Raw genomic sequence first — 23,162 nt, 5'->3', positions numbered from 1 at the left:
GTCCTAGGATCATGCACTAATCAAATGCTCTTGTCACCTACCACATGCCATTAGCCCACTACTTGCCTTTGGGTGTTGTTCTGGAACATGCTGCTTGGAGAACTTAGCCAGCTGGACAAGTTCTGGAACGACTTCCTTCACATCATAGCTGTTTGTGCAGTTGACCAGAGTTGTGGCCACAGAGTAGAGAATGGTTTTATCACTTGTCTGTACATAATAGAAATTACACTGTTAGTACTTCCAGATATAAATGTAGGATAGCACAAATAAATGTTTATCTGGCCTGACACACCTTACACAGCTCAAACATGGCTTGCAGAGCTTGCTCATCTTCAACAAAGTCATCTTTTACATCAGCATCTAATGTCAGATATGCCAGGCCTTCCACTGCCCACTTCCTAGTCTGTAGGTCAATGGCTGGGTTACACAACCACCTATGATGAAGAACCAACGGAATCTCAGATATAAAAAAGGCCACCCAAACAGAATAAAAGACAATGGGATGTCCAAAGTTAGAATAGCTAATATTATGATGCATGTACAGGAAAAATATACAGGAATAAAAAGTATTTGAAGCATGTTTTATTTCTAAGGGCTATCTCATATTCAGGGGTGTAACTAGAAAGGTCTCACCTGCTGGGGAGAGCACACGCTGGTAAATGAGGCCCAGTCGTAATGGATGACAGACATCCATTATGGCCCAGGCCCCACTGTGGGCCCTGTAGCAGCCCCTGCTCATATTTAATTATACAGTTTACTGGTGAATTATCATTTATATTACATACATACTTACTTCCTGCATTGCTTGGCAAGTTTATCAGTGGATCCTTCTGCAAACTGTCTTAAACCATAGTCTGTACCTCCAGCTGATCCCAGTTTGCAGAGACCCTGAAATTTAGTAATTAGCCCAGTCAGTCATAACTCCTCAGTAATGCAATAAAATGTTTATGGGTATTATATTAACATGATCTATACACTGAAATATGTACAAAAATTATAATCTGAAGTTCAACAAGTAACTCACAAAACATGTTCACCTTTGAAAAATAAACTAGATGTCATTCAAAGGTGCAGAAGGATGGAACTATAAAAGAGACCTCTCAGCTCTGGCTGAGAAGAATCCAGTCTCTTCTTTTATACATAGGGTGCCCCAACTTGATGTCCCAAAAGCAAGATGGAGAAAGTATTATAGGTGTCCTAAAAGTAACATGTTTGTCAGAATGGTATTTATTTACAGCTCTTATAATATTCTTTTTGTTCTCACTAACCAGCTAATTTCCCTAAAAATGATGGAGCAGAGCTATATTGGGTTACAAATATTTCCTTCCCTACCTTTCCCCTTGGGTCCCTATATCCCAAAAAGAATGTTGTGAGAAGACCAGCTTTCAATTCATAAACTTTTGCATTTCTCTTTATAGATTATTTTATTTTCAAAGTGGTTATCTCATGTCGCTGATCTTAAAGGGATTCTGTCACTTCGTATAACACAAATTCAGATTTTAAACCAGTCATGCTCCACAGCTTACCTTGAATCGGCTGTGCGGTTTTTTATTGTAATCCGTCCAGCAGTTTTGCAGAAAAACGACTTTTATAAAACCCTGAAGGTGCCCAGAGGGGCGTTATGTCCCCCTTTGTGTGCCCAGTAACGCCCCTCTTACAGTGCCCAAAACGCCTTCCTCCAGAATCCCTAACCGCCCACAGCGTCTCATCCCTCTCCTCCCCCTCCCTGACGGCCGAGCGAAGTCTCGCGCAGACGCAGTACCCACTGAGGGCTGCGCCAGTGCGATTTGCTGGAGACTGAGGGCAGGAGCTCCATCGTCGTCACTGGGCATGCGCCGAGCCCAGTGACGTCCGACGCTCGCGCGAGACTTTGCTCGGCCGTCAGGGAGGGGGAGGAGAGGGATGAGACGCTGTGGGCGGTTAGGGATTCTGGAGGAAGGCGTTTTGGGCACTGTAAGAGGGGCGTTACTGGGCACACAAAGGGGAACATAACGCCCCTCTGGGCACCTTCAGGGTTTTATAAAAGTCGTTTTTCTGCAAAACTGCTGGACGGATTACAATAAAAAACAGCACAGCCGATTCAAGGTAAGCTTTGGAGCCAAGATCAGGTAAGGAATGGCACATCTGTGTATTCCATAGTCACCGTCTACGGTGTGTATTACAACTATGGACGTATAGTTCATACTCACCACCAAGGCACGGATCTTTATCTTCTCATTCTTCGTTTTCTTGTAGATGTCTTTTAACAAGGACACTCCATTTGTTATAATGAAGGTGGCACGGCTGAGTTTCGTACAGGCATGAATAAGAGCTTCCACTGCAACCAACTGGTCTATTTCATTTTCTGAGCCAGTCAGTGCTACCATCATTTCCATGACCCCCTGCAATCCCAGGAGTTTGTTTCCCAAATCAAAGGGCCCTTGCAAGATCCCTGACACAGTCTGTATGGCATGCAGATTTTTCTCCATATCTTTCGGGTCAAACTGTCCACTGTGATAAAACACAAATGTTCACTAAGAGGACTGACTTTTAGTATAGTCAGTGAATTTTATTTTAACTGATAGACTGTGAATAAAGTTATATAGTAAGGTTGCTTTTATTATCATAGAAAAATGTTTAGCTATTTCACTGTATGGTGACTTACGTTATATACTCCTCACAGATCTGTCTGAAGTTATCTCTCTCTGGATCGCAACGTAGATCATCATAGAGTTTATTTAGTAGGATTGAAGCATTTACCCTGGTGTTGAATGTCAAAGGAAGGCAGTTTGGCAATTCAGGAATCTGACTTAAGACCTTAAGAATCTTCTTTAGGCCTAATGGAAACAAAATTGAAGAGATTTTTATAACCATTAAGTGTACTCTGGAGGGCTTTAGGGTACTTTTACACTAGCGTTTTTCTTTTCCGGCATAGAGTTCCGTCCTAGAGGTTTTATACCGATAAAGAACTGATCAGTTTTATTTCCATGCATTCTGAATGGAGAGCAATCCGTTCAGGATGCATCAGGATGTCTTCAGTTCAGTCTTTTTGACTTTTCAGGACGGAGATAATACCTCAGCATGCTGCGGTTTTATCTCCGGCCCAAAAAACTGAACACTTGCCTGAATGCAGCATTTTTTTCCATAGGAATGTATTAGTGCCGCATTGACGGATCCGGTATTCTGGTCTGCGCATGCGCAGACCTTTAAAAATGTTAAAAGAATAAATACTGAATCCATTTTGCCGGATGAGGCTACTTTCACACTTGCGGCAGTGTGATCCGGAAGCAGTTCCGTCGTCGGAATTGCCTGCCGGATCCGCCGATCTGTATGTGACTGAAAGCATTTGTGAGACGCATCCGGATGTCGATCCGTCTCACAAATGCATTGCGAGAACGGATCCGGCATTCAGGCAAGCCCTCCGTTTTTTTTTCGCCGGAGATAAAACCGTAGCATGCCACGGTTTTCTCTTTTGCCTGATCAGTCAAAATGACTGAACTGAAGACATCCTGATGCATTCTGAACGGATTGCTCTCCATTCAGAATGCATGGGGATATGCCTGATCAGTTCTTTTCCGGTAAAGAGCCCCTGTGACGGAACTCTATGCCGGAAAAGAAAACCGCTAGTGTGAAACCCTGACACCGGAAAAACGGATCCGGTATTGCAATGCATTTTTCTGACTGATCAGGCATTTTTAAGACTGATCAGGATCCTAATAAGTCTGAAAAATGCCTGATCAGGCAGGCAGTTCAGGCAACGGAACTGCCTGCCGGAATCAAACAACGCAAGTGTGAAAATACCCTTACAATATCCATATATTTATAACAAATGTAGCAATATTTTATGGAAGCTTTATCCTCAGCTCACAATTAAGGCCTCTTTCACACTTGCGTTGTCCGGATCCGGCGTGTACTCCACTTGCCGGAATTACACTCCGGATCCGGAAAAACGCAAGTGTACTGAAAGCATTTGAAGACGGAACCGTCTTCCAAATGCGTTCAGTGTTACTATGGCACCCAGGACGCTATTAAAGTCCTGGTTGCCATAGTAGGAGCGGGGAGCGGGGGAGCGGTATACTTACAGTCCGTGCGGCTCCCCGGGCGCTCCAGAATGACGTCAGAGCGCCCCATGCGCATGGATGACGTGTCCAATGTGATCACATGATCCATGCGCTTGGGGCGCCCTGACGTCACTCTGGAGCGCCCGGGGAGCCGCACGGACGGTAAGTATACTGCTCCCCCGCTCCCCGCTACACTTTACCATGGCTGCCAGGACTTTAGCGTCCCGGCAGCCATGGTAACCACTCTGAAAAAGCTAAATGTCGGCTCCGGCAATGCGCCGAAACGACGTTTAGCTTAAGGCCGGATCCGGATCAATGCCTTTCAATGGGCATTAATTCCGGATCCGGCCTTGCGACAAGTGTTCCGGATTTTTGGCCGGAGCAAAAAGCGCAGCATGCTGCGGTATTTTCTCCGGCCAAAAAACGTTCCGTTCCGGAACTGAAGACATCCTGATGCATCCTGAACGGATTTCTCTCCATTCAGAATGCATTAGGATAAAACTGATCAGGATTCTTCCGGCATAGAGCCCTGACGACGGAACTCTATGCCGGAAGAAAAGAACGCAAGTGTGAAAGAGCCCTAAGGATAATATATTTTCTCATGATCTTCCACATATATACTTATCAATAGTAAGGTAGTGTAACATCACAGTAACTGAATAAGTAACACTAAGAAATCTGGAAAAAATTCTGGCAAAGTTAATTCCTCTGGATCAACTTGCAGGATAACAGGCTGAACTGGATGCCTTATAAACTATGTTACTATGTAATAATAATAATAATCATATAACTACTTGCAATGGAAAATACATTTTTGTGTAAAAGCAATCCTAACATTCGGAACTTGAAAAATGTTGTTATTTCTTATTCTTCTGGTATTAGATTAAGGCCTCATGCACACGGCCGTGTTCCGCGGCCGAGAGCAGTCTGTGGTAACCCGGCCGGGATTCCTTCTGACAGCAGGAGCGCATGGCGTCATTGGTTGCTAGGACGCCGTGCGCTTGATGCCGCCGCTGCGCTATAGTAATACACTCGTATGATCTATACGAGTGTATTACTGTACAGCAGCGGCGGCATGAAGCGCACGGCGTCATAGCAACCAATGACGCCGTGCGCTCCTGCTGTCAGAAGGAATCCCGGCCGGGTTACCACGGACCGCTCTCTGCCGCGGAACACGGCCGTGTGCATGAGGCCTAAGGGTGTACAAACTTCTAGTCATATGTAGAAGTCCTTCTCCAGATAACTTATCTCTCTCTCCCAAAGGGATTTTTAACATATGCAAAGTTTCCACTCCGCACAACCACAGAAGTAGACAACTTCACCTGTGTCAACCACAAAGAGAGTCCGGGAATGATCCTTTTCCTTCAGGTCACTTCGGGGGATATTTTTATTAAGTAGGTTCAAAGCTTGATCTCTGCCATGTCCAGATACCGTCTTATTAATAAGCATGTCCAACAAATGCACGGTGATCATCCGGAGGTCTTTCTTAGTATCTACAAAAAAAAACATATTACCAAGAATGTTTGCAGTTACAATGCTAAACCGCATGCATTTCATACCATATCTAGTGTAATTATATTATGTTTAACTTTTTTTTTTTCTTTGCATGTTAGGGCCACTAAACGGGCTACCCTTCCTTTTCTATTCAGAGAGCTAGTTCCAGTGTCAGAGGCTGCAGGGAACAACTGATTGGTGGGGGTGCTGAGTGTCGAACACTCACCAATCGGATATTAATGACCTATCCTGAGCATAAGTCATCAATACCGGAAGCCTGGAAAACCCCTTTAAGTCCTGTAAAGTAATCAACACCAAAATGTGTAATATAAAATTGTGGACAAATATAAAGATATACATTTTGGCCAATGAAATACATTCTAAACTTATGTATTAAATAGTATACCATGGTCACAATGTCAGATTCATTAAACGTAGCTGTTATATTCCATTCAAGAGGGGTATATAACGTCCAATTAAGTAGTGTATATTTCAACTGTTTCTACGCTGTAAAAAATTATACTCCTGACAAATTTTCCCGCTGGTAAATCTGCCACTGAAAGGGACTTTAATGGGAACTTTAGCGACCTTTGCGAAATAAAGTAATGGGATACATTAGCAAAGTTGCATATGCAAAAGACAAGAACATAGATGGTCATTTATTAAGACCGGTATTTAAGATGCCGGTCTTAATAGCCCCTATAGCTGCCGGCGGATCTGCTGGAGTTATGTAGAGGCACCGCCCTTTCATAACTTTGATGAATCTCCCGCCGCTTCTAAATGTAAGACAGCTTCCTAGCTGTCTTACATTTAGACCATTTTGTACGCCTAAATGAGCGTGCACTCCCACTTTTTTAGACCTGGTGTGAGCGGGGAAAATTTGCAGATTATGGCGCAAAGGACCTTTGCACCGCAATCTGTGCCAGAAATACGCCTACTATAAGTGTATTTCTGGTTAGTAAAAGATCCCAATAGTTTTGCTTGTATACAAATTACTACTCAGACCATACATGCAAGGGTGCACCACCAATGAGGGCAGGTGAGGTGATCGCCTCAGGCAACACCAAGTAGGGGCAAGAGGAGGGCAGCGGAAGGGCCATGGGAAATGAGCACTTTCATTATGGCAAAGGGGTTAGGTTAAGAAATTGGCATTGGGGGGGTCGTCATTTCAGTTTTCGCCTCAGGCCAGCAGAAAGGCTAGGTGTACATGGATTTCAGTGTACATTTTTAGGGGGATTATTTAGTTTAAAAAAAAAAAGACTGCTTATAGGAGTGCCCAAATTACAATGCACAAATATTTGAACAGACAGTACAAAGATTTTTCTAAAGATCTTTTTATACCTAATCCTGTATCCATGACAAGGGGGCATCCTAAACATCTAGAGGAAATCCTCATCATAGATGGACATTCTTTACTGTTAGAGCAGTGAGACTATGGAACACTTTCCTACATGATCTTGTGATGGTTGATTAACCGCTTTACGTCCGCCCAAAGGATATAAACGTCCTATGGGTGGACATCTATTTCTGAAAGCACGTTTTAAAACGTCTTTTCAGAAATAGCAGCTGCACGCTAATCGTGCAGCTGCTGATCGGGTTGCCCGCTGTCAGTGACAGCAGGGCAACCCTAAGACAAGGCAGGGACAGTGCCCAGGTGTCCCTGCCTTCCGGATCGCTGCAGACACAGCGCTCACCGAGCGCTGTGTCTGCAGAGAAGGAAGCGCTGTGCGCTTCCTGTTCCGGCCCGGCGGTCATGTGACCGCCGTGACCGGAGTGTGCAGGAGCTGTGTGAGGTCTCTCAGAGACCTCGATCAGCCCTGCTCTGAGGCTGTACAGCGCTGGATTGCTGCTGTACAGCCTCTCTAGGGGTGCATTTGTCCTGTAACTGGGGCTACTATGTCAGCCCCAGTTACAGGAGAAATCAACTGTGAAAAAAAAAATGAAAAAGTGAAGTAAATGTCCCCCAGAGGTCTTGTATGACCTTATGGGGGACGAAAAGTGTAAAATAAAATAAATAAAAATAAAAGGTTGAAAATAAAAAAATTAAAAAAAGTTTCACATGTAAAAAAAAAAAGTCCCCAAGTAAGGAATGAAAAAAAAAAGTTAAAACCGTAAAAACCAGCTCTATAGAAATATCACATGACCTAACCCCTCGGGTGAACACCGTAAAAAAAAACAAAAAAACTGTGTCAAAACAAGCAATTTTTGTCACCTTGCATCACAAAAGGTGCAACACCAAGTGATCAAAAACGCGTATGTCCCACAAAATAGTACCAATAAAACCGTCACCTCATCCTGCAAAAAATGAGCCCCTACATAAGAAAATCTCTCAAAAAATAAAAAAACTATAGCTCTCAGAACATGGACACATTAAAACATAATTTTTGTTGTTTCAAAAATGATATTATTGTGTAAAACTTTAATAAATGAGAAAAAGTATACATATTAGGTATCGCCACGTCCGTAACAATCTGCTCTATAAAAATGTCACTTGACTGAACCCCTCAGGTGAACGCTGTAAAAATAAATAAATAGAAACGGTGCTAAAACAACCAATTTTTTGGTCACCTTGCCCCATAAAGTGTTATAATGAATGATCAAAAAATCATATGTACCCAAAAATAGTACTAATAAAACTGGCACCTTATCCCCTAGTTTCCAAAATGGGGTCACTTCTTGGGAGTTTCTACTGTAAGGGTGCATCAGGGGGCTTCAAATGGGACATGGCATCTAAAAACCATGTGGAGTTCCTTTCCTTCTGCGCCCTACCGTGTGCCCATACAGCAGTTTATGACCACATGTGGGGTGTTTCTGTAAACCGCAGAATCTGGGTAATAAATATTGAGTTTTGTTTGGCTGTTAACCATCGATGTGTTAAAGAAAAAAATTGATTAAAATGGAAAATCTGCCAAAAAAGTGAAATTTAAAAATTTGATCTCCATTTTCCTTTAATTCTTGTGGAACGCCTAAAGGGTTAACAAAGTTTGTAAAATCGGTTTTGAATACCTTGAGGGGTGTAGTTTCTACAATGGGGTCATTTATGGGGGTATCCACTATGTAGGCCCCACAAAGTGACTTCAGACCTGAACTGGTCCTTAAAAAGTGGGTTTTGGCAATTTTCTTAAAAATTTGAAGAATTGCTTCTAAACTTCTAAGCCTTCTAACGTCCTAAAAAAATAAAATGACATTTCCAAAATGATGCCAACATAAAGTAGACATATGGGGAATGTTAAATAATAAATATTTTATGAGGTATCACTTTCTGTTTTAAAAGCAGAGAAATTGAAATTTAGAAAATTGCAAATTTTTCAAATTTTTGGGTAAATTTGTTTTTTTTTCATAAATAAAGGTGAAATATTTTTACTCAAATTTATGACTATCATGAAGTACAATGTGTCACGAGAAAACAATCTCTGAATGACTTGGATAAATAAAGGCGTTCCAAAGTTATTACCACATAAAGTGAGATATGTCAGTTTTGCAAAATTTGGCCTGGTCAGGAAGGGGGCAAATGGCCCAGATGGCAAGTGGTTAATTGACCAAGTTTAGGGGGGGCTGGCTGATTTTTTTTTTTTAAGAAAAAAATATTACAATATATGGGCACTAATGTTTGTTCCAGAGATAGAACATTGATCCAAATGTTTATTCTGATTGCCATACTTGGAGTAGTAATTCCCCCTAATGTCAGGCAAGTATGTATTTGCCTTGCAGGTTTTTTTTGTTGCCTTTTTCTGGATCAAAATAGATTATAGGTTGGACTTCAAAGGCTTGTGTCTTTTTCAACCTTAAACTGATCAGTTTTATCCCCATGCATTCTGAATGGAGAGCAATCCGTTCAGGATGCATCAGGATGTCCTCAGTTCAGTCATTTTGACTGATCAGGCAAAAGATAAAACCGCAGCATGCTACGGTTTTATCTCCGGCCAAAAAAACGGAAGACTTGCCTGAATGCCGGATCCAGCATTTTTTCCCATAGGAATGTATTAGTGCCAGATACGGCATTCAAAATACCGGAATTCCGGATCCGTCCTTCCTGTCTGCGCATGCGCAGACCAAAAAATAGGTGAAAAAAATAAATGCCGGATCCGTTTTGCCGGATGACACCGGAAAGACGGATCCGGCATTTTAATGGATTTTTCTGACTGATCAGGCATTTTTTATACTGATCAGGATCCTGATCAGTCTTACAAATGCCATCAGTTGGCATACATTTTGCCAGATCCGGCAGGCAGTTCCGGCGATGGAGCTGCTTGCCGGATCACTCTGCCACAAGTGTGAAAGTAGCCTAACTGATTATATAATGATTTATCATTCTTAAGTTCAGCATATTCTACATCTTTATGCGTTCTACACCATTAAGACTAACCAGTATTTAGAAACCCATTTATGTTATTTTCATTATTTTCTGCAACTTAAATTATAATGTTTCCATATACACCCAGTTATCAGTTAATGAACTCTCACCTAACACAATAGCCTCTTCCTTGCCATGTTCTTTCCGATCCTGTTTAGTAAGTGAGTCAACGATGTTCTGCACAAGACTGCATGTTGCTAGAGCAATTTCTTCATTGTCCATAGCCATAATGCGGCAGATGCGCTCTAAATTCACAAGGTGCAGCATAGCAGTAGCCTGTGTAGAATAAAAGGTTATATGTATTATATATTGGTGGATCACAACTTATACAGCCAAACACTATATAAAACTGGCCTGTGTTGAAGCTAATTTTATCAATTCACTAGTCTAGCACCCAAAGAACCACTGCCAGTTTTAAACTGAAAAAAAAATGGCTTCTTTATTATAAATTGAGCTTGGTACCCTACATTTAAAGGTACCCACAGCTATCTGACAACTGTTTGTTCAGCCAGTGCTTAGCTGAGCATTTGTTCGCCATAGTGAGAGTGAAATATGCCACTGCCAGACTTTTTTGGCAGAGGCTTATCTCCCCTAAGAACTAAGGATCAGGCATGTTGAAATCCAACATGCCTGATCCTATTTTTCTCTAACATCTGGGAGAGTTGGCTGGTTTGGCTCTGTATGATTTCATATGTATGGACACCTAAGAGGAGACTTACTCGTGCTCTATGCCCAGTACACATTCCAGACAGTGTTCTCACTGCAGAGAGAATCAGCTCTGGATCTTTCGTTGCCACCAACTGCATGAGAAGATTTACACCGTTGTTTTGGAATATCCGTTCTGCACCGGCTTCTTCTCTCCCTAGAACTATAAGATTGTTGACAGCCTGAAGAAAAAAAAAAGATGGATATGTATTAAAAATGTTAAGCATTGGTTGTATAATTGAATTTAAGTGTTTTGCGTTCCGCAAATCGCACATCCACAAAACACTACATCCGCCCGAGGGCATGCCACCATTTATTTTTGGTTTCTGCAGAAATGTCCTATCCTTAATAATAGGACATGTTCTATTTTTTGGCGGAATGGACATGGGGACATACGGACATGGAAAGCACACTGAGTCATTTCCATGTTTTTTTTTGCAGCCCCCTTGAAATGAATGGTTCTGCATATGGACCGCGGGGAAAAAAAGGGAACAGATACAGAAAATAATACATCCGTGTGCATGAGCCCTAGGGTTATGTTTGAAGATAAAGCTATTCAAAGTGCATGGCTATGATGATTTGGGCAGGCAATGCATTCTGCCTTCCATCTAACGTTAGGTTTTCATTTTTGGTAGATGATCTGCTATGACTGAGCCTCTGTGAAAGATTTGAGCAAAATAGCATAGGCTGCATAGCAAGCAGTTTACTGCCCAGCAGAATGACGAAAGCCATTTTTTGTTCCATTGCTGGAACAGAAATACCAAGAAAGAACTGCCCCTGCTAGAGGAACGCTGTTTCCTCTCAATGCCTGGTGATTTACAATTGCCCATAGTACATCATATGCTCAGAGAATTGGTAAAGCAGTTGTGATGTACTAACTGCTGCAAAAACTAAAGCAGTTCCGATTTTGGGTGGAATAACAATATAGTCTCTTCTGTCTACGGGAGGCTGTGTGATGGCATCCTGTACCATGCTCATTTGCTTGCTGTATGTACTAAACTATTTTACTCCAAAAGCATTGTTGTAAAGGAAAATATGTTTGTACATACAGTACGCAATCTAATGAAGAGTGCCACAATTTTTGTGTCTGACTTTTATAGTATCTGATAAAAAAAACCTGTATATCACTGTTTGCAGTCAGAGGTACAGTAAGGCCCCTTTCACACGGGCAAGTATTCCGCGCGGGTGCAATGCGTGATGTGAAAGCATTGCACCCGCACTGAATCAGGACCCATTAATTTCTATGGGACTGTTCACATGAGCGGTGATTTTCACGCATCACTTGTGCGTTGCGTGAAAATCGCAGCAAGCTCTATTTTGTGCGTTTTTCACGCAACGCAGGTCCTATAGAAGTGAATGGGGCTCCGTGAAAATCCCAAGCATCTGCAAGCAAGTGCGGATGCGGTGCGATTTTCACGCGCGGTTGCTAGGACACGATCGGGATGGAGACCTGATCATTATTATTTTCCCTTATAACATGGTTATAAGGGAAATAATAGCATTCTGAATACAGAATGCATAATACAATAGCGCTGGAGGGGTTAAAAAAATAACAAATAATTTAACTCACCTTAATCCACTTGATCGCGCAGCCCGGCATCTCCTTCTGTCTTCATCTTAGCTGTGTGCAGGAAAAGGACCTGTGGTGACGTCACTCCGGTCATCACATGATCCATCACCATGGTAAAAGATCATGTGATGGATCATGTGATGACCGGAGTGACGTCACCACAGGTCCTTTTCCTGCACACAGCTAAGATGAAGACAGAAGGAGATGCCGGGCTGCGCGATCAAGTGGATTAAGGTGAGTTAATTTTTTTTAAAAAAATTTTAACCCCTCCAGCGCTATTGTATTATGCATTCTGTATTCACAATGCTATTATTTTCCCTTATAACCATGTTATAAGAGAAAATAATACAATCTACAGAACACCGATCCCAAGCCTGAACTTCTGTGGTTTGGGTACCAAAAATGCGTGATTTTTCTCACGCGCGTGCAAAATGCATTACAATGTTTTGCACTCGCGCGGAAAAATCGTGCATGTTCCCGCAACGTACCCGCACCTTTTCCCGCAATGCCCGTCTGAAAGAGGCCTAACGCTTCATGCTCCAGTGCTCCATGCATGAGGCCTACACCTGTATGAATTTAAAAAGCCAAATTTCAGAAATAAAATGTGTTTGGTGCCTCACCTTTTCCCTCTTCTCTTTTTCAGTATTTGGGTCCAGCAGGATTTCAAACATCGTTTGAACCCGGGAGTCGGTGGAAAATTGAACATGAAGCTGTAACAAAAAATGTGGTTCATAAGACATAAGAATGTACATCGTCTTTGTAGGGAATGTTCAAGATTAAGGCTGCGCTCACACGGGCGAGATTTCCGCGCGGTTGCAATGCGGTAGGTGAACGTATTGCACCCGCACTGAATCCCGACCCATTCATTTCAATGGGGCTGTTCAGATGAGCAGTGATTTTCACGCATCACTTGTGCGTTGCGTGAAAATCGCAGCATGCTCTATATTCTGCCTTTTTCACGCAACGCAGGCCCCATAGAAGTGAATGGGGTTGCGTGAAAATCGCAAGCATCCGCAAGCAAGTGCGGATGCGGTGCGATTTTCACGCATGGTTGCTAGGTGACAGTCTATTCACTGTATTATTTTCCCTTATAACATGGTTATAAGGGAAAATAATAGCATTCTGAAAACAGAATGCTTAGTAGGTGATCAATTGAGGGTTAAAAAATAAATAAATAATTAACTCACCTTCTCCTCTTGATCGCGTAGTTACTGGTCTCTTCTTTACTTCTTTAATGATGAGCTGTGGGCTAAAGGACCTGTGGTGACGTCAGATCACATGCTCCTATCACATGGTCCATCACCGCGTGCGTTCCTACTCATGCGGGTTTGCCGCAATACATCGGGACGCATCCGGACCTAATCCGGACACGCTCGTGTGAACCCAGCCTAAGGCTACTTTCAAGCTTGTGTTTTTGCTGGATCTGTCATGGATCAGCAAAAACGCTTCCGTCATGATAATACAACCGCCTGCATCCGTTATTAACAGATCCGGTTGTATTACCTTTATCATAGCAATGATGGATCCATCTCTAAAACCATTGTAAGTCAATGGGGGACGGATCCATTTTCTTTTGTGTCAGAGAAAACGGATCTGGCACCATTGACTTGTGTTGTATGTCATGACGGATTCGTCCTGCTCCGCATCCCAGGACGCAGTCAAAAACGCTGCTTGCAGCGCTTTTGTGTGCGTCATGGGAACGCAGTGAAACGGAACGGAATGCATTCTGGCCCACTCTGTTCCCTTCAGTTCAGTTTTGTCCTCATTGACAATGAATAGGGTTAAAACTGAAGTGTTTTGCCCTGCTATTGAGATCCTATCTCAGTAGCGAAAAGGGCAGATGTGAAAGTGGATTTTCTGCAGTGGAAAATTTGCATTGGATCAGGAGGAAAGCCAGCATCGCAAAAAAATTCTGGAAATGGGCTTGTTTTAGCAAGTGGATGCACAGCGGGTCCTCCACTGCTTTTAATCTTTGCACTGCATAAAATTGACATGCTGAGGATTAAAAACCCACAGTGCATGTCAGTTTAAACTGGAGATTTCTCTGTAGCGTGTGGGTGAGATTTTTATACTGTGAAATGCTGCGCACAAAACCATTGCGCCAGATCCACACCATCTCTTGGATTCACGAGAGAAGAACAAAAACTTCTACTTATGGTTTATTTTGCACATTTTTGTTAACATTTTGCTTTATTTTTTAATTTTACTGCATAATCACTAGGGGAGAACATATTCGTTGCTGGCAAATGCATAATCCTGCTGGACAATGGATATATCTGTTTATGGAATCTTATGGAGGTACTGCCCAGTGTACCCAAAGGAATAAAAGCAGGAGTATGGCCATCTTCTTCCCCGGACTGCAGCTATCATGTATTATTCTGACTACAGTAGTCCTGTACTCTACAGCTAATCACTGGTCTCTGCAGTCTTGCGCCGTACACCGCAGGGGTCAGTGATTGGCTGCATAGGTATATGAGACATAAAAACTGCAGCCAAAACAAAGTATCATGGCTGCAGCCCAGAGAAGAGGAAGGAGCAGCAGTGCTAGATCAGAGGGGGCTGGGAAGGTAAAATAAATATTTCAGCAGATTACATATATAATATAACAACTTAGGCTACTTTCACATCTGCGTTTTGGTTTCAGGTTTTGAGATCCAGCATTCTGAATGGAAAGAGATCTGTTCAGGATGCATCAGTATGCATTCCGTTCCATCACCATTTCACTTTGTGACCGGACAGAAAACCGCTGCAAGCTGCGGTTTTGTGCCCAGTCATCTAAATGGAACAAAACGTATCCATCACTAAAAACAATGTAAGTCAATGGTGATTGATCCATTCTTTTAGGATCCTAAAAAAACGGATCCGTCACGGAACGGATGCTTACTGATATGTAAATCGAAACGGATTGGTTTTGTTCAGGTTTTGAAATCCTCTGCTGGATCCCAAAACCTGAAACCAAAACTTAGATGTGAAAGTAGCCTTTGACAAACTATTTAAGTTTTATTGCAGCCTAGGGGAGAGTTACAGTCTAACAATGGTGTCTTTGGACCAAAAAGGCTGTGCACCCCTGTTTTAGGGCATTCAATCATTTCAAGAGATGCAAAAAGTTCACAACCTAAGGCCTCTTGCACATGACCGTATGTATTTTGCGCTCCGCAAAAAACGGATCCGCAAAAAATACGGATGACGTCCGTGTGCATTCTGTATTTTGCAGAACAGAACAGCTGGCCCCTAATAGAACAGACAAGTAATGCGGACAATAATAGGACAGGTTTAATTTTTGGGTGGAACGGAAATACGGATATACGGAAATGGAATGCACACCGAGTACCTTCCGTTTTTTTGGCGGACCCATTGAAATAAATGGTTCCGTATACGGACCGCAAAAAAACGGAACGGACATGGAAAGAAAATACGTTCGTGTGCAAGAGGTAAAGTGTATGGAAAAGTCTTGGAAGGGGTGTATATCTCACCCAGGTTGCTCAACTGGGTGAGGTAAGTAAAATCCAGAAAAGAAAGTGGTTTCAGCAAGGTGTAGGTTGCTGAGACAGTTTAGTTAAATGTTCAAGGGCTGGAATTTATTTGGACTGGGATGGTAGGTTTGATAGTGGGACCTCCCCAGTCCACCCCCATTCCAGGACAGGTTTTTCCCCTAGCCTGAGGGATCCGCAGGTGTAGCCAGCTGGGATTGGTAGGGGAAATAAAGCACCTCCCAGACTGTCAGTCTGGGAAGGAGTTATGCCTGGAAGAAGTCTGGGAAGCTGGCTGCCTTGCTGGCTAGAGACACCGGATTCTCTGTGTCTGACCTGCGCTTAATAGGTGAGCTAGGAGCTAACCTGTATTAATTACAGCCCAGACGGGCCGGAAGTTCTTTTGTTTTATTTATGTTATGTGATGCTGGATCTACACCGTACCCAGTGAAATATAACTGGAGTTGCTTGTAAATTGCCGGAGTGTCGTAAAATAAAGCATAAAGTTGGACTTTAATCCTGTTGTCTGCAAACAAATCTGTCACCACTGCCCTGTTTGAGAGAGCAGCCCCTTACATAACATTACATTATAAAAGGTTTCAGGGCTTGCCTCACAAGGCATTTGACACCCTAAGCCAGGCATCCTCAAACTGCGGCCCTCCAGCTGTTGCAAAACTACAACTCCCAGCATGCCCGAACAGCTTACAGGTATCAGCCTACAACAGGGCATTGTGGGAGTTGTAGTTTTACAACAGCTGGAGGGCTGCAGTTTGAGGATGCCTGGCCTAAGCTGTAGTTTCTCAGTAGTTATCAGATACACTTACCTTTTGATGGATATCAGCACCTATTCTGTGCAGAGTCTCTTGGAATGTTTGATTCTTTGGCTCAAGTGTTGCACATCTTTGAACATCCTTAAATGCTTGGTCCAATTTCCCCAGTTTTTCCAGGGCTTGACAGCGCCTGAATAGAGCTTTTATGTCTTTTGCATCCACATCAATGGCTGAAATTAGAACAAAACACTTGTACTGTATGTTAATTGATCTGATAAAACTGTACCAAATCTTTGACTTAAAGGGAAAGTATGACCTATGTTTGTTTTGATTTAGTATTTTATGCTAATCTGTTTATTTTTTCTGATGGTAGACATTTACACTAATTTCTGTACATGATTATAAGGGTAGCTTAACAGCATTTGGAGATATGCTTTACAGCTGTCACATGGACCACAGGAACATGTAGTCTGAGGAAGACTAATTAAACATGCACACCCAAAAAATATTATAATAAATAATCACACAATTTATTAAATCATAATTTATGGAGAACCAAAAAATATATATATAACATTTAAAAACCACAATTCATATCCAGGGCGGCAACAAATAAAAAAAGTTGAACGACCTCTCATCAGATAATTATAAAAGAAAAAAAATCCCTACATTATATAAAATAGCCCAAATTAGATTCACAATGCAAAGAATATATAAAGTGCATGAAAAACTAACATGTGCAAACAAAGCACAAAGTGCATACAAAATTATTAAAAAGTATCACATCACTTTTGAGCATCTTGTTCACCAGGCATCTTTCCCATCCAGTCCTTGGCCTTTTGGTATTTTAGGATAACTGTTGTGGCGTAAATAAAGTCAGAAATTATTGCGCGGACGCCATTATTTGGCAATAATTTGCGACTTTTTGGAGATTCTCAACACTTTTCTAAATTGACAGCTGGGACAGGTCTCACTGGCACATGCAGAAGATTCTTCTTACTTGACCTGTCTAGACCAGACTCACTAGTTCCTAACTCAGATGGTGAGGACCAGCCTCTTCTTGCTAAATAAGGCACAAACACTAAACAGTGTTTTCATATTAGTGCTAGGCTTACAAACATTACGTAGAAAAAGTGTATTAACATCAGAAATTGATATTAACCTATTTAGTAGCAAATTAACCAGTTTGCATTAGTCATCTGGGGTCCTGCATACATACCTTTAGATGCATCTGAGGCTGCTTGAACATAGTTCTCCTATGAAAATACAAATAGGTTGATAATTAGTAGATGATAAGGCAGTTATGGTCTTGCCATGTTGGGTAGTAAATTGGAGGGCTTGTGCTCCCCTATATAATTTTTCATATTATTTGCATTGTGGTGCTCTTTTTAAAAAGTACTGTACATATTAAAGTGGCTGTCCACTTTGGACAATATCTTTCTGTTAGAAAGGTCCCTTGATGAAAAACTGATCAGTGTTCCTCTGCTGGAAACCCCAGATATCGTCTGTGAGGGGGGACCCTGCAGCAGGTGTTCAATTTCTCCATATTACCACAACAAGGGGAATTAAGTATTGTACAGTTCTAAAAGTAATGGGCTATCCATGTAAGGCACGTGCCCGTTCCTCCAAAGGAGGAAACTCTCTTTGTAGCCAGTACTCTGGGTAAAAAAATTAGAACTCTTCTCTGCCACAACTTACACTTAGCTTATTTCAAACCACATATACATTTATTCTACTGATGTACTCAGCTTTACGACCAGTAACTAAAAGCAATTGTTGCTATTTTTCTTTTAGACATTTACCTTTTTAAGGTGGCAAGCTGCTCGATTACGGTAAAGAACTGCCAACGTTTTCTTATCTTTTAAAAGCTTTATTGCTTTGCTGTAACAGTTAATAGCCTGGTCATAATCATTTGCTTTGAAATATTTGTTTCCCTCATCTTTAAGCTGTATTGGGTCTTCCATCTGTAGAAAGAAAGCATATCTCTTTTTATTACAAGCATCCAACAGAAATAATGTGATTCGATGGTGACCCCCCCCCAGCAATCATTTGTAATTGATGGGTGAACCTGTCAGCAAGTGTTCAATTCTCACCACAGAAAAAATGGAGAGTGAGTTATTACCCATTGAAATCAGTGGCCTGTCCATGTATAACTGGATCTGACTGGATGTTACTGAGAAAGAAGTGCTGTCTGAAGCCAGGTCTAGCCTTATTGATATAGGTGCCAAATTATGTCCTCATAGGGTATCTGAAAATTGGTTTTGTAAACCAGACAATCTATTTTAATGATGTGTTATTTTATTTTTTTGTAAATAATTGTAATAATCTGGTATTTATGTTTGTAAATAAATTTAATAATCTGGTATTTATGTTTGTAAACATGAGTCCTTATACAACCAAAGGTATACCGGATGTATAACTTGGCAGATTTGCCATTCGGGAGTCGGGTGAAACTATGTGGCAAGCCCTAAATTAGTGTCATGCCCTCCATATGAATTGTTATTCTAAAACAAAAATAAAAAGAATCAAGGCCCTTTTCACACATGTGGACTAGTGGTCATTTCTTTTTGCATGGTGCATTTCTGTTGCTAGTACTGATCCAATGATTTCCTATGGTAGCGGTTTTGGCATAAGATACATCTTTCTGTGCCAGACAGAAAGACACTGCATGTAGCGTTGTCTGCTTTATTGTGGACACTAGACCAGTGCACAATAGTGTAACCAGCTCAAGCGTATGCAAACTGTCCAGACTGAACTGTTCTATGTGAATCCAGCTGAATATACTGCATTTTTACATTATATTGTATTTAGCAGAACATGCTTGTAAATAATATCTGGATGTCTGAATTATTATCTGTGCTACCAAATATAATTGCATCACTTTCATTAATATCTGTTCCCTTAACTAAACAATACATGACCTATCACAGTGATATAAATGGATCTAATAACAAATATTTTACATAGCAGGGCTACATTATACAGCCTTGTAAAAGGAAGCTCTTTATTCACTATGACTACTGTCTACAATGCCTACTTAGGCTCACACTGTTCTGTGTTCTTTCATGATTTAATGTGTCAATATGTAACCAAAGATAGGTTATCCTTCCTAAATACCAAAAACCTGTATAGATGAACCGTGTCCCCCAAAAATGTAACAATAGCATAAACTATGATCCTGAACAAAGAATGAATGGGACAAGCAAGTATGCTGATATCAAAATTGGGACAAGCTGTGGTCTGGGGGGCTGGCAAATGTACTTCACACCAAACATGAGTGTCTATTCATCTGACTTAGTGCTGGCCATAAAAGGGAGTTGTCACAGTGGAACATGTGTCATGGCCACCTGTCTTGTTACAGCCTGTGCACACACGTCTTTATCTCTTACAGCTGCTTGCTGTTTAAATACTTAATGTAGCAATGACTTAAAGATCATATACAATATATTAATATTTATTTATTTTTTAATCCCCCCTCCAACCTATAGATTCTGGATTATTGGACGTAAGTAAAGGTAGAGAACCTTCTAGCTTCTAGAAATTACACCCGAATAAAATGTTAGCAGGTCTCTGCTCAGCTTTCTGAGTTTGATTGCATTTCTGTGCTGAACACACCAGTTCCACATAAAATAATTTTCTCTATATTTTCATGTACGGTAAGAATAGATCACAACTTTATTTTATAATATACAGATGTAAATTACAAAAAAAGCACACTATCCAATTGGTATGATATTGTTCTACCAAATATTGCTTAGTATTTCCCAGTAATCCCATTGAAGACATCAAGATTAGCAGATGGGCAACGGGGCATAGCAATGGATAATCAAGACAATCGTGGGAATAAGTCCAAAAGTTTTCATTGCATTATATACTGTACATCTTAAGAGAGAAGATATGAGGGAGACAGATAGGCTGATAGAGATAAATAGGAAGATGATAGATAGATAGATAGATAGATAGATAGATAGATATAGATATCCTACAATAATAACCTTTGCATGGAGTGTATAAACATACCTTTGCCGGCATATAGAATCCAGGACTTCTCCGAACTTCTCCTTCCTTTAGTATTCTTCAACCAGCTTATGTCCTCTGTGTTATATATAGATGTGAATGAAGTGGTCCAGTTTTTTTGGAATGTGGGCACGTCTGACTGGGACAGGGACGCTTGCCAGGTATAGAGTTATTACTAAGTGTTAAAAATAAGATACAAAGATCTAAAATATTAGACTATAGATAAACAAATACAGAATAAGTCCTTATTGTATTTGTTTCAAAGAGAAAGCCTATTGATAGGTTGTAGGCTTGTTTAAATAGTACACGTCCCCCCTGTTATAGTGAGCAGTCCCACCTGCCCTGCCATTTTAGGAGATGACTGAAAGCTGACCCCCAGGACCGCAGGAGGCATGAAGCTGATATAGTAGGAGATGATCCAGAGCAGCTGAAAATGCTGGAAGTGGCTAGCAGCTTCTAGAAAGTGAAGTGCGCCCATGTTACTAGATCACTCTGATCCACTCCTAGTTTTCTTTTCCCTCTGTGGTGACACAGCATTTCTAATTCATTGAATCTGAAGATGATGACATACCTGACCGTTTACTATGTCCCATGTTTTTAAGATTTGGAAATGTTCCCTTTTTAATTGATTTAAATCAGCAAATATTTCGTAAACTTGTGGGGGATCAGTTCTAAGGCCTCCTGCACACGGCCGTTTTTTTTCCCCGTTTACTGCCCGTTTCTTGCGTTCCGTATACGGTCCGTATACGGAGCCATTCATTTCAATGGTTCCGCAAAAAAAACGGAATGTACTCCGTATGAATTCTGTTTCCGTATTTCCGTTTTTCCGTTCCGTTCTAACATAGAACATGTCCTATTATTGCCCGCAAATCACGTTCCGTGGCTCCATTCAAGTCAATGGTTCCGCAAAAAAAACGGAACACATACGGAAATGCATTCGTATGTCTTCCGTTTCCGTTCCGTTTTTTGCTGAACCATCTATTGAAAATGTTATGCCCAGACCAATTTTATCTATGTAATTACTGTATACTGTATATACCATACGGAAAAACGGAATGGAAAAACGGATCAGAAACGGAAACACAACAGAAACAAAAAATGGAACAATGGATCCGTGAAAAACGGACCGCAAAACACTGAAAAAGCCATACGGTCGTGTGCAATAGGCCTAAGGCTGTGTTCGCATCACATTTATGTCCAACATTTAACACATATACATAACTAGACGTTAAACGGATGTCTCAGGCAGATGCCATACAGTGGCATCCATCAAAATAGGGTCCTATTGCAAAAGAAAATGTATATGTTTAAAGTATACATTTTTGGCTGGACTCTGCAGGATGGAGAAACATAGTGTATTACGTTTTTACATCTTTTTTCCCAACATATATACTCATTGACAAAAAAAATTTATGCACTAAGATAGAAATGTCTGATTCCTGCAAAACTCGGCATGCAGTAATGTCTCAGGCAGATATATAAAAGATTATAGTAGTGGTCTGATTTGACAGTAGGTCTTGCCACAAGAGGGTAGCTCCCACAGTTTTATTGTCCACCATCCAGATACAGGTGTCACCTTCATTACACACCCCTGTCTCTACCCAGACCATTTACAGACACTTAGGCTAGTGCTACACCGTGACATCTGTCACGCAACAAAAAGGGTAGAGCTACACTGCGACATGTGATACGCAACCTATATTGTGATGATAGTCTATGGTGTTGTGTTGCGCTGCGACAAAAATCCAACTTGGATGGATTTTTTGCGACTGTTGTGACTAGAGATGAGTGAATCGAATCCCACGAAGTGGAATTCTATCCGAATTTCAGGATAAATTCGATTTGCCTCGAAGCGTAATTTCCTTGTGCTTTGTGTTAGCAAATCGATTTAACCTGAAATAGTCCAAAAAACTAAAAAATTCATACTTACCTCCACCATTTGCTCGCGACTGGCCGCCAGCCGCCATTTTGATTGAAGATCTCGGCCAAAATCCATATTTTGCGCCAGGTCTTCAAGCAAGATGGCGTCTGCTGGCCCGTCACGAGCAAATGGAGGCGGTAAGTTTGATTACATTTTTTTTTTTAATGTTCATTTTACACTGTTTTTACACTCAGATGCCGTGATCATGTATTAACACTGCATCTGAGGGGTACAATGTCGGGGGGCGTCACTATCGCAGCTCCGTGTCACTTACAAAAAATGTGCTTTGTCACAAAGCATTTTTTTTTTGTAAAATCCGGCAAATCAGCTATATCGAACTTTTCAAAAATTCGCTCATCTCTAGTTGTGACGCAGTCGCAGCATGTCGTAGTGCAACACCATAGACTATCATTACTACCCTTAGCAGAAGGGAATTTGGGTGTTCACATGCTTCTAAGACTGCTGCTGCTTCTGGTTCCTGATCCTGGCTTCGTCTGACTACCCTGCTGGTTCCTGATCCTGGCTTCGTCTGACTACCCTTCTGGTTCCTGATCTCTGGCCTCTCAAAGACTCTGCTTCGGTTTCACCATTCGTTTGGACTTTTGCTTTACAGCTTTATTTTCAATAAAGCCTTCTTATTTTCACTTATCTCTTGTTGTACGTCTGGTTCATGGTTCCGTGACATTAGGACCAAGCCATGAGTTCTGACGGTACAGGGCCATCCTCGCTACCCATGCTGGTTGCCAGACTTGATCAGCAGGATCACCTGTTGGGTCGGTTCGCTGTGGCGTTGCAAACCCTGCTTGAACGCACGGCTCATT

At 41.5% G+C, this 23,162-nt stretch overlaps 1 protein-coding gene across 1 annotated transcript in view; it reads right to left on the bottom strand.

The window, feature by feature from the left end:
* The window catches only part of UNC45B (unc-45 myosin chaperone B), a 29,448-nt gene extending 8,810 nt beyond the window's left edge, over nt 1-20,638 (bottom strand). Inside the window, exons 1-13 of the mRNA XM_040424702.1 lie at nt 20,424-20,638; nt 18,206-18,367; nt 17,623-17,659; nt 16,458-16,633; nt 12,784-12,873; nt 10,608-10,775; nt 9,999-10,164; nt 5,363-5,533; nt 2,645-2,816; nt 2,190-2,490; nt 794-888; nt 293-434; nt 67-207 (exon numbers count right to left, since the gene is read on the bottom strand). Of these exons, the coding sequence (XP_040280636.1) occupies nt 67-207; nt 293-434; nt 794-888; nt 2,190-2,490; nt 2,645-2,816; nt 5,363-5,533; nt 9,999-10,164; nt 10,608-10,775; nt 12,784-12,873; nt 16,458-16,633; nt 17,623-17,659; nt 18,206-18,367; nt 20,424-20,435 (1,833 nt within the window). The 5' untranslated portion in view covers nt 20,436-20,638. The remainder of the gene's footprint in view (nt 1-66; nt 208-292; nt 435-793; nt 889-2,189; nt 2,491-2,644; nt 2,817-5,362; nt 5,534-9,998; nt 10,165-10,607; nt 10,776-12,783; nt 12,874-16,457; nt 16,634-17,622; nt 17,660-18,205; nt 18,368-20,423) is intronic.
* Between the last annotated feature and the right edge of the window lie 2,524 nt (nt 20,639-23,162).

The sequence above is a fragment of the Bufo bufo genome, chromosome 3 (genome assembly GCF_905171765.1).
Source record: "Bufo bufo chromosome 3, aBufBuf1.1, whole genome shotgun sequence".
Lineage (NCBI taxonomy): Eukaryota > Metazoa > Chordata > Amphibia > Anura > Bufonidae > Bufo > Bufo bufo.
This window is presented reverse-complemented; position numbering and strand designations above follow the sequence as displayed.